A 12,500-nucleotide genomic window follows, 5' to 3' on the forward strand; every position below is an offset into this window, starting at 1 on the left:
TGAGACCGCAGGGCAGGACGAATGTCAACACATCCTTCCGCTATTGTCAAGGGGTGACACAATTGGTTCCCTGAAACAGCCAAGCATTCACTGCTATGTCACCAAAGTCCAGATTTAGGGTTTTGTCATGTTGCAGCTAGGCTTTACTGATTTGATCATTAGTTGAATTATTCTGCTGTGAGTAAGATGCTAATACGGTAACCTGTTCACCTCACTTTTAGTGGTGCAATGAACAAAGAGTCAAGACTAAGACTCATGGCTATACCATAGACACAGTTGCTGTTGTCTTTCTGCTGTTGTTGTTGTTTCTGGCACTATAGTCTGCAAAGTAGCCAACAACTTCAAGCAACCAAGAAGTCACAACTTTCAAAGATTCACATGTGACAACATCAACATGAAATGACAGAAAAAAAACAGAGTCTTTGGCATTCATGAGAATGGGGAATAGTGTGCACACCAACAGCGCAGTCAGTGCACACCAGGCAGAAATAAATAGCGCGCATCGCTGTGAATAAATAAGAGGGCGGGAGCACTGACGGCAGCAGAGCTGTTTTGGTAAAGAATAAAAGCCCTCAGGGTCCCCATGTCATTATAGACTACAAGTCTGCCTTGATTGACCACATTCAGCTGCCAAAGTGGGAAATTGAGTTAGCCCTGTAGCCCACAGGTAGCAATCATACTGCACCTCCTCTACCCCCTCCCCACATACACACACACTTTATATTCCTATTGGTCTGGGAGAGACGACAGGACTTATCAGACGTCTGGATATTACTGGCCCTGCAGACGTTTTGCGGTGTCTGGGGATCTGGGCGGCCACATTAACCTCGAATGACATCCCCTCCCTGTCCACAGCCCACAATAAAGAGTGCATTCCGTAAGGCCCTCTGTGTAAGCATGTTCACAGGCCAAACCCCGCCTGGAAAATAGCCGCCTGCCCTGAATGCAATAAAATACTAGACAACGGGGTTTATTGACCGTGAAGTGAAAAGATCCTACTTTGTGGAGATGGGAGGAGAGAACAAGCAAGAGATCAAGAGAGACAGTGGAGCAAAGAGAGAGAGAGTGAGAGAGAGAGAGAGAGAGAGTGAGAGAGAGAGAGAGAGAGAGAGAGAGAGAGAGAGAGAGAGAGAGAGAGAATCAGAATCAGATCAGCTTTCCATCCTCTCAAATAGCTATTGACCGTCAAAGCCACCCCTTATCTGTGGTTTTCTTTTCTTTCAGTCGGGGTTGGCTGTGGCTAGGGAGAGCAGGAGAGGAGAGGGGAGGAGAGGAGAGGAGAGAGGAAGGGAGAGGAGAGAAGAGGAGGAGAGAGGAGAGGAGAGAAGAGGAAATGAGAGGAGAGGAGGAGAGAGGAGAGGAGAGGAGAGGAAGGGAGAGGAGAGGAGAGGAAATGAGAGGAGAGGAGAGGAGAGGAGAGGAGAGGAGAGGAGAGGGGGAAATGGGTGAATTAGAGAGGAGGTGGATGGTGCAGAGCAGATTGGAGGAGGCTGGGGGCTTCCATCAGAGAGGAGCGTGTGTGTAGCTGCTGCTCTGCTCAAGCATGGCAGGGCCCTAATAGGTCAGAGTTGGGTTTCATCCCCACGCTTTAAGGGAAAAAACACACACACACGCACACACACACACACACACACACAAACAGTTGACTGATACTGAGACCGCAGGGCAGGACGAATGTCAACACATCCTTCCGCTATTGTCAAGGTGACACACAGTTGCCCCTGGAACAGCCAAGCATTCACTGCTATGTCACCAAGTCCAGATTAAGGGCTTTGTCATGTTGCAGCTAGGCTTTACTGATTTGATCATTAGTTGAATTATTCTGCTGTGAGTAAGATGCTAATACGGTAACCTGTTCACCTCACTTTTAGTGGTGCAATGAACAAAGAGTCAAGACTAAGACTCATGGCTATACCATAGACACAGTTGCTGTTGTCTTTCTGCTGTTGTTGTTGTTTCTGGCACTATAGTCTGCAAAGTAGCCAACAACTTCAAGCAACCAAGAAGTCACAACTTTCAAAGATTCACATGTGACAACATCAACATGAAATGACAGAAAAAAAACAGAGTCTTTGGCATTCATGAGAATGGGGAATAGTGTGCACACCAACAGCGCAGTCAGTGCACACCAGGCAGAAATAAATAGCGCGCATCGCTGTGAATAAATAAGAGGGCGGGAGCACTGACGGCAGCAGAGCTGTTTTGGTAAAGAATAAAAGCCCTCAGGGTCCCCATGTCATTATAGACTACAAGTCTGCCTTGATTGACCACATTCAGCTGCCAAAGTGGGAAATTGAGTTAGCCCTGTAGCCCACAGGTAGCAATCATACTGCACCTCCTCTACCCCCTCCCCACATACACACACACTTTATATTCCTATTGGTCTGGGAGAGACGACAGGACTTATCAGACGTCTGGATATTACTGGCCCTGCAGGCGTTTTGGCGGTGTGTCTGGGGATCTGGATGCCACATTAACCTCGAATGACATCCCCTCCCTGTCCCGTCCACAATAAAGAGTGCATTCCGGTAAGGCCCCTGTGTAAGCATGTTCACAGGCCAAACCCCGGCCTGGAAAATAGCCGCCCCGGCCCCTGAATGCAATAAACACTTAGACAACGGCTTTATTGACCGTGAAGTGAAAAGATCCTACTTGTGGAGATGGGAGGAGAGAACAAGCAAGAGATCAAGAGAGACAGTGAGCGAAAGAGAGAGAGAGAGAGAGAGAGAGAGAGAGAGAGAGAGAGAGAAAGAGAGTGAGAGAGAGAGAGAGAGAGAGAGGGAAAGAAAAGTGGAGCAGAGACGCTCACCGAAATGAAGTCTGGTACTTTGCACGCTCCACTTTCACCTTTCCGCAGTCAAAACACGCTGATGAATGAAACAGCTGTGGAGATGTCACCTTCCCGTGGAGAGCACCCCCCACCCCAAACACACACACAGACACACACACCCTGCGCGAATCTTCCTCCCGGCATCCATTTGTTCTGCGCAAACAGACAGCCGCTGCCTTTTGCATAAGGGAAGGTGACAGAAGCTGCCGACTGATCCGTCTGTATCAAGTCTGCAGCGGTACAAACACAACACAATTAGCGCTCTTCCCCACCCTGAGATCCTCCCTGGGTGCTTGTTTGTAGTAGAGACGATGTCTGGAAGTGGCAGGATTTGTGGGTTGGTGGGGGTGTTAGGGCTGGCTCAGAAGAGCTCGGCTCATTTGGTGAAAGGAGTTTTGGAGTGAAAGTGAAGAGACGAAGAGACAAACACCAGGAGAGCACTGCAGGTTTCAGATTAAGGCACAACTCACTGGATTTCTGTAATAAATAGGATTTCTTACCTGTTTAGGGAAAAGCTGAAATGTTTTGACTATGTGTGTGAGGGAGTATCTCTCTCAGAGTGCTTTAAGAGGTTGGATCAGGTAAATGAGAGACTACTTGAGCCTACTAGCAGTTGAGCAACTGGTTGGCCATGTTTGCAAAGTCAAGTACAAAAGTGCTGTTCACAGATTACCTCAATGCACACTAAAAGTCATAACTGATATCCCTGTCATTGTCATACAATTTGTACTTGCAGTAGTTTTTGCTCTGTCTGGAAGAAAAGTCTCTTTGTCCTAATTAATAAAGAGATCACCCACCATAATAAAAGAAAATATGCCATGGATACCTCTACACCTCACTGAAATCATTTCAATATTTTTGCCATGTGCTAAGCTGCAGCTCGCTCTGTATGGGTTATGCCTCGGTTTCTTAACTTTGTACTCCGGCACTGCATTTTTTTCTAATCCATACGAACACATTATTCAGCCCACAGAAGCTTTGTGGATCTAAGTACACACATCGTTCACCAAATAAATAAAAAATAAGATGGTGAAATCAAGCAAACCTTGCAAGCGCAGCTGAACATATGTGACTTTACTCTTTAAAAGGAACTCTAAAAGGGAGGATTATCTCTTTGGAATTCCCACACGTTCTTTCATCCCGTCCGTGTTAAAAAGGCGGCTGTGAAATCCTGTTTCTGTAAAAGTGTATGTGGAAAGGGCAGGCGGTACACTGCAGCTGTGGCTTACTCCTCGCTCCACTGCCGATTGTGCATCCTGCTGATCCCTGTCATTAGTGGCGTGCGGGTGACTCATTCCCAACGCCTAAATAGTGTCATTTGTTTGTTTGTTTGTTTGTTTGTTTACATCGACTAACCTGATGTCTCATCCACCCGTTCCTCCACGGTGTGGTCCTTCTGGTGGACCCACTCGCTGTTGCACTTGAAGTAGATCTGTGTGGCGGGGGTGGCCTTGCAGTAGAGGTTCACCGGCTTGTTCTTGACGATGTAGGCCTCCTCGGGCTCCATGAGGAAGTGAGGCAGGGGCTCCGGCGGGTCCGAGGGGAAGGTCTCTGGTAGCTCACCCAGCCCCAGGAAGTCATCGTCCACTATAGGGAGACAGAGAGAGAGGGAGAAGGGGACAGAAGGAGACAGAGAGAGAGAGAGAGAGAAAGAGCAAGAGAGAGATTATATATTAACATCTAATCTTTACCCTATTTTTGTCTACTGAATAATCTCATTCACTGGGCAGCTAGTTGCTGGCCCATTGGGCATTTCTGTTTGATCATGGGTGAGAAAGAGTAGTGCATCTGCTGCTTGATAACACATTTAAGTTACAGCATGAATGGCAAATGATCAGTGTATATCATCAACTACACTCCAGTGCTGAAAGCTTCACCCACAGACACTCACAAATAACAAATAACAAATAAGCCACAAGCCCTGTGCTCAGCAGTCCAAGCCACACAGTTCCCCTTGAAGTCCCTTAATTCACTATGACAGTTGACATGTTTACCAGCTGCCGGGCCAGCGACAATCGATGGCTAAAACATACATAATTATCAGACAAGGGAGCATTGCCCCATTTCAGCACAGCATCGCTCTGCGGTTACTTCTAGCAGCGGAGAACCGCAACAGCATCCCAGCTCCGACAGAAACCATAAATAGGTGGCAGAATCGGAAACCTCGCCAATAGAAACCATAAATAGATGGCAGAAGCGGTGCCTCACCGACAGAAATCATAAATAGGTGGCAGACCCGGCGGCTCAATACGCACACTTGATTTCTCGACTTTGATGTCCCCCCTTCGTTTTCTTTCCCTTCAAAGTTTTTTTTTTGCTTTGCTCCAGCCTGTAATTTCATGCCACTCTGTCATCAGGGAGGCTTCATTAGAGCCAGTCATGCCCTCACCTGGGGTCTCTACATCAAAAAGACTGACTGGCTCAGAGGTGCCAGGGTACACTCACAAACCCAGATAGGGCAAGACAGACGGCTGCTGCTGCTGCTGTTGCTGCTGCTGCTGCTGCTATGCCGAGCTGGTCCGTATCTCCATTTCCGCCCCAGCATCTAGGGCTCGTGGTTAATTCCTTATCACACGAGCGAATGTTGCTTTACCTCGGGCTAACACTCTGGAATGTCTGTGATTAGAAAGCGGCTCATGGTAAACAAATTTGGATGAATAATAAAAAATGCAAGGGGATGGAATAATGTTGAGGAAGGAGAAAAAAACAGTTTTTTTTTGCATGTGTGTGGTTTATATGGAGAATCAATCCAATCCAACCCCCTCACCCCCGTGAGTCACTACCGGTACTGATACCTTCATTGCTCAAACCGCGACGCACATAAATGATTGATCGGCACGTGATACACAACCTGGAGAGGCTGCTGCGCCCCCCTCCTCTCCTCCTCCAACGAGGACTCTATCATTCCATCTGTAATGCATCCTCACACCAATCCCTGCTCCGGGACTCGTCGCTCCACGGGCCATGCATGCGGGCTGCGTCAGGGCGCAGGTAGGCTACGAGAGTCGGTTTAATGCAGGCGGACAGGTGAAGCCTGCCCCCACTCCATCCCCCATCTCTTCACTGAGTCACCTCTCAGAGCCCCCCCCCACAGGGCACCACGCCTCCAGTGTGAGGAGACCCCCTGCCGGCCTCACTCGCCTTAAACTGCGTCATCACTGTCTGTTATGAAATTTCATTTTCACGCTGTATAAAACACATTGGCTCAGAGCCCTTAAAGGGAGAGGTGGACTATTCTGTTCAGTCGAGGTGATTTGTGTTTACTTATGTTCATTTACATTTACTGGGGTTTTGTCTCTCTATTTGGATGGATGATGGCTGGTTGTCTTGGGTAACTTTCGATGACAGACAGCAGGGGGAGCTAGTCTGGGGGAAACGGTTGCTGGGTTAAGGGCAGTAAAGTTCATGCAGGCTAATGCACCTCAGGCCCTTCTGCAGCTATCCCTGGGCCAAATAAACTTTTAATGCCAAGGTATAAAAAACATGACATTGCAAAGTGCATGATCGCATCCTCTGCGTTCATCACTCTTTTGTTCCAGGACATAAATGAATCCAAATATTTTTAATATTCTGAGTGTTATTTATGAAAGGTAAACAATTTTGATGGATTCAAGAGAAAACTCTTTGCGATGTGAGACATCTCTGAAGGGCTTCCATGTCTCTCTATCAAGAGCCAGACATCAATGTTACCCCATAACGTACTGTCATGGTGAGTTCTTCTATGCTTTATTTACCAGTCTGCCAGCAGGGAAACATGACTCCATCAAAGACAAAATATTTAGCAGGACTGACCCAGGAACCCAAGATGAAAGAAGTCAAGCTGACTCAATGACTACAATATACAAAGAAGCAGCTGTCACGGTCTCTCTTGATGTGAAGATTCTGATTATAAAGCCATGAGCTTTACCTCTCTATCCTAAGAGAATAACTCTGTCAATGTCAAGGGATCTCTTAGGAGTGCAAATGGAGCTATATGCCTTCATGGTGCTCTAAGCTTCCTTAGATCAGTAGTGGCACCAAAATAAATTCCCTGGAAAAATAGATGGGTTTTAATTTTCGGTCAGCCTTAAAATGTTCACTGGTTTCCATGATATCTATCTTTGCAATTAGTCGATAGGCCAATTTATGTGGAATAATATAGATTAGATTGCTAATGATTAAACACATCCTTGGTTCATTAGTTCCGTCCTGCTTTAATTATTTTGGTCTGAGTCATAAATTCTAACACATGCTCTAGTGTTGAAATACGGTAGCTGGGCTTCCACTAATTATCTTTTAGGCAGTGCTGCTCAGTGAGTCTGTGTGAACATTTCATTTTGGTACACAGTAGAACTGTGAATAAATGTACCGTCTGTGTGTGATGATATTCCACGTCCCATTGTATGATTCTTGACAATAGCCATACTATTTGCCAGAGGTACTGTGTAATGGCTTCCATGATTGAACTTGTTGAAATGATTTGTAATGGGGCAAACCAAATGCCAGCTGTCCTTGAGCAAAGTCAACCATTTTGGGTGAACTAACTGATAAACTATGGTGCGCCAGACGCAATCGGGTTTTTGAACAGCACTGCAACCACACTGAATAAATGACTCCACTAACTACAATCATGTATGAGTGTCTGTATAATACAGCTTCTAACTCAGTCAACAGTCTGTTACATCCACCCAGTCTTACATGCAACACTTTTACTCTAAGCCAGTGCCAGTACTTGACACGGCGCACATACAAATCTAAACAGCCCTTTGACAACTAAAAGACTTCTCTTTTGACTTGCTCTTTTGTCTTTGCTCCTCTCTTCCCTTGCTGTTTCTCCTCATCTCTTCATCTCTCTCTCTCTCCCCTCCCTCTCCCTGCCTAGCCCCTCTCCCTCTGCCACACTCCTTTCCTCTCACTAGTCTGCGGCGAGGTGGAGTGTGAGCACTGTCTTGGGAAAGCTCTCTTGATGTCTTATCAGTGCAGAAGCCGTAGCCGCCATGAGGTAATGCCAGTCTATCAGTTCAAGGGATCAGCAGCTGCAGACCAGAACCGTGAACCCCCACACACACACACCTCACCCCACTCCCTCAACTTAACATCCTCCACCTCCTTCCTCACTACCCCCTAAACATCCCCCTCTCTCTCCCCCGACCAAAATCTCAGGGTGATCACTATCTCAAACACAACAAACTTAACAGGAACGCTGTAGTGGGGGCATTCACATACCCACACTCTCACACACAAACATTTAAACAAACATGGCTGAGGCATTTGGAGGAAAACTGTGTAAACATCCAACATTACCTTGCAGTCCACTAGCGCAGTAATGCAAGACCCTAAAAGTTAATTTTTGAAAACCAAAAGCATGAACATAAATCTACAAAAAACCTAGCAGCGCAACAAACTAGCGAACAAAACTAGTGGACAAAATTGTTAAAAGTGTGTTATAATTATCAGGCGCCATTTTGAATAGCTCTACTTCTTCTTCTGTCTTTTTTACATTTCAATCCTGCTCAAGGATCTAGCGCACCAAGGTCACAGAGAGAGAGACAAACAGCCAATCTGGGAGCGGGGGACCGTTTGAGGTGGCGGCTGATGTGCTTTAAAGCCCTGCCATAAACACCCCCCGCCCCCAACACACACACACACACACACACACACACACACACACACACACACACAGCAGCACCCCTCCGTGCCAGTGGGTGGGACTGTGTGCTGTGTTGTGCTTGGGGTCTGTGATGTGCCTTGGCAAAGGCTGGGGCTCACGTACTACACCCCCTAACCCCCACCACTGCGCTCCAACCGCACCCCACCTCACCCCACCTCACCCCACCCGCCAGCCCCTATCCTGTGCGCAGAAAGCTGGATGTGGAGCTACTGTGTGTGTGTGTGTGTGTTTGATTCTCACCTTCACAGAGGATAACTAACACTCAATCTGTTCTGCCTCTCCCTGTTGCAACTCCCCCACACACACACACACACACACACACAAATCTGTTCTTGTGTCATGTGTGGGAGTGTGCTAGTACTTATACACCATCACAAGAACATGTTTCTCTCTCTCTCTCTCTCTCTCTCTACTGAGCATGAGCAACAGAGGCAAATAAATAAAAAGGAAGGGAGAGAAACAGAGAGAGAGAGAGAGAGAGAGAGAGGGAGGGTTTGGCTCAGGTGAGGGAGAGACAGAGAAGGAGAGGAATACAAATGGGCTCCAGTGAGGATGCTAAAGATGATGTTGAGAAAACGAAAAGGAAGACAGAGATGCTATGATCCTAAGAGCAATAAGCGAGCGAGGGGGGAGCCAGAGCGCTGAAGAGACATGCGCGGTCCACAGATCGAGTGCACGAAGCTATGAATACTCAAGATGAAGTTGAACTGATCACACGGCACTCCGGCTATCAGTGCGGCCCATCAGCCTGGCGCTATCAGTGCACCCAGGGCCACAACTCACTCCTCTCTCTCTCTCTCTCCTCCTCTCACTGGCACGAGGGAGCTAGAGCGTCTGCTGATAGCGACGCGTAATTACCCAGACAGCCCTTGCTTGCCTCTGCCCTCGCCGAGATGAGACGAGATGCGGACCTTTTCCCAAAGACAAATACTAACAGCCTAGTTCACACACAATACAGGGCCATCCATACCGGTGCTATTGACACGAGAGACTGCTGGTAATTGCACTCTAACACCTTGCACTGATGAAAAGGGTCAATGGTGAATCTATCTCTCTCTCTCTATCTCTCTCTCTCTCTCTCTCTCTCTCTCTCTCTCTCTCTCTCTCTCTCTCTGGCGGTAGTTAATACTGAGTAGTTAAGATAATAACGTCGGTGTTGATTACAGTGATAAAACACGGTGAACAGAACCGTGAAGGGGCTGGTAGGCAACCAGATCACATCCACACGGTGCTGGTTGTACAGGCAGCGTGTGAAATGGCAGGAAAATAAGGGTTGTTGTGACTGACGTGCACGGCATCAACTGATCAAGGATGAGTGAGGGTTTGGAAATAGAACGCAGGGGGGAGGGGGGGGGGTTGGAAGAAAGGCATCACACTTTGGCTTCATCTATCTCATCTCTGTTGAAACAAAACCCCAGGTGGTCCCACGATGGCCCATTTTTAATACTTGTGCGAATACACACCAGTCCTCAATTGCAGCCCCTTCAAACAAGCCTACTGCTCTGTAATTCTGCACAGCCTGTGTGTGTGTGAAGAGAGAGAGAGAGAGAGAGAGAGAGAGAGAGAGAGAGAGAGGCTGAGATGGTGGGGAGAGCAGAGAGAGGGAGAGTGAAAGAGGAGAGGTCTCGTACTGATGCGCTCATCTCAACTTCGAGTACTGAGATCATTCTGAGATCACATATCAGTTTCATCCAAGTGACCACATATGAAACATATCAGTTTCATCCAATAGTTCTTAGAAACAAAATATGTCTGGCTGGGAATGTTGACTAAGAGAGTCTGTTTAAGACAGATAAGATGAGTGAACGAGTGTGGTAATGGCTGTGTAATGTAAGTGAAAGCCTGTTTTGAGTTTGAGTAGCGGAGAGCTTTCTGAGGAGACAGCCTGCTTATAATCTTTCAGGAGGAGACGCACAAGGAGCCGAACTGCTCAGCAGTCACAACACGGGGGCAATCCCCTTATGACAATGATTAACCAGCCCTCGTGTCGGAGAGGCCTATTGATTGGGGCGGTGCCGAGCCACTGTTTCACACATCGGGTTAGAAATATCAACTGATGGTGCTTTGGATTTTGAGGGAAGACATCTCCTGACCGCGGGTGGGGGCGAAAGTGAGACGCGTGTGGCTGGGAGCGGTGGGAGAGGCGGCGTTGGGCAGCAGCTGGACCGGAACGTGCACACGGCACGGAGCTTCATCAGGCGCTCATCCCCGCCGGACTCAAAGCGTTAAAATTGATCCCCGAAATAACATAAATAACTAAATAAATAAATAAAACTCCTATTCCGTTTTTTATTCTGGCTGAGTAGCTGACACAATGTGGCGCAATCAGGATGCACATTGAGTAAGCTGATAATAAAAAAGTGTGTCACGCTCCATGGTTTTCCCACCAACACTTTAAAACAGATGACAAGCGACACTGACCAGAATCTGTTGTCCACTTGATAATATGGCGGGGAAGAAGAGAGCGTATTTCTACTGTACAAAAGAATTTATACGTTATTCTTCTGTGTAAGCGATAACAGCTGGCGGATGTCCATTCCTTCCCACTCATATGGTAGATAATGTCCTCCACCCCCCCTCCCTCTTTCTCTATCTCTCTCTCTCTCTTTCTCTCTCTCTCTCTTTATACCTCTCTGAGCCAGGGCCCTGATTTATCTCCCTCTGGTAAGAAATGTATCTGTGTGGCTGCGGATGGCTCTCCATCATGTGATTAAATGCTGAGCAGGGATGAGGTGCACTGTAAATCTCCCCTCCCACGCCATTCCTCTTCCCCCGCTGTGTGTGTGTGGAAAGGCCGGGCCTCGCAGAGCTGGCTAGGGGGTCTGGGTGACCCACCACGGGCTGGGAGGGAGCAAGGAGGGTGACCAAGGTGTAGCATGGTGCCAGGAGAGGGGATGAGGTGGATGGTTGGTCAGAGAGAGATAATGGGGCAGGACACACCATCCAGCCTCGGAGGTTAGAGTTATAGACAGTAATCTATTCAGTTATCTATTCTTTTGCAAAATATGTGGTTAACAAAGTTGAGTTGAAGATCTGAAGTTAAACAAATGTGTTCTCCAACTCTGGACCTGTAAAGCAATATTTGGGGTAAACACAGTATAGTAGCCTGGGAATACCCATGCGAACGTTTGGGATTTGCTCTGCAGGTCAGTCTAGCCATCAAAGCCCATTTCCAATGTCCCTAAAAACACGGTCACGCAAATACAATCGCTAATCCGGCATGGACGTGTATTTCTTTGGAATTGACTAAACAACTGCATTTACTGTAAAACCTTTGTTTACGAGATTGCTACAATTCTGCAATGAGTTGGAGTTTAATGTGCCAATCTAAGTTTAATTTCATTGCTAGTTACTGTACACCCTTCTGGAAGTTAAAGTAAGTCAATTAAACTTTTCCAGACCCACTCTCAAATGCAATTGAGAAGGTCTGCATGCTAACCAGGCTAACAGTATAGCACAAGGAACAGACAATCTGCAGTGCAAGTCATCTGACCTTCAGCAAAGCCTTTTCCACCTTCACCCCAAAGCAATTCTTAACCCACTAGACATGTTCACCAGCGCCGGCATTTCCTGGGATATCAGCAGGAACCCACCGTGTCATATCCTGCAAGCTGAGCAACAGGAAGTACAGCTCCAAGGGCCCATCTGGCCAAAACAAACATGAAAAAATGGTGCAACAACATATGTAGCCAAGCCCCCTGGTGACAGACACCGAGCGACTTTTTTATTGTGAGAACACTTCCCCACATACTGGCCAGGACAAAGGTCATATGCGCCATGTGGGGGAATGAGGTTTGGGAGCTTCTCAGATTCCAGCCATCCTGAGAGAGGGGTGTGTGTGTGTGTGTGTGTGTGTGTGTGTGTGTGTGTGTGTGTGTGTGTGTGTGTGTGTGTGTGTGTGGGAAGGGGGGGATCATTATCAGAGCAGCTAAATCACTATCATTGTCCCATGTGGGTCTGTTCCGGGTATTGAATGAATACACAACATGAGTGCAGTGGCACTGGGGGTCGATAGTGGAT

General features: G+C 47.4%; 1 protein-coding gene across 1 annotated transcript in view; it reads right to left on the reverse strand.

The window, feature by feature from the left end:
* The window catches only part of unc5ca (unc-5 netrin receptor Ca), a 140,512-nt gene that overhangs the window by 65,818 nt on the left and 62,194 nt on the right, over nucleotides 1–12,500 (reverse strand). Inside the window, 1 exon segment of the mRNA XM_048243938.1 lies at nucleotides 4,187–4,417. Coding sequence (XP_048099895.1) covers nucleotides 4,187–4,417 — 231 coding nt within the window.

Source organism: Alosa alosa, chromosome 5 (genome assembly GCF_017589495.1).
Source record: "Alosa alosa isolate M-15738 ecotype Scorff River chromosome 5, AALO_Geno_1.1, whole genome shotgun sequence".
In the NCBI taxonomy this organism is placed as follows: domain Eukaryota; kingdom Metazoa; phylum Chordata; class Actinopteri; order Clupeiformes; family Clupeidae; genus Alosa; species Alosa alosa.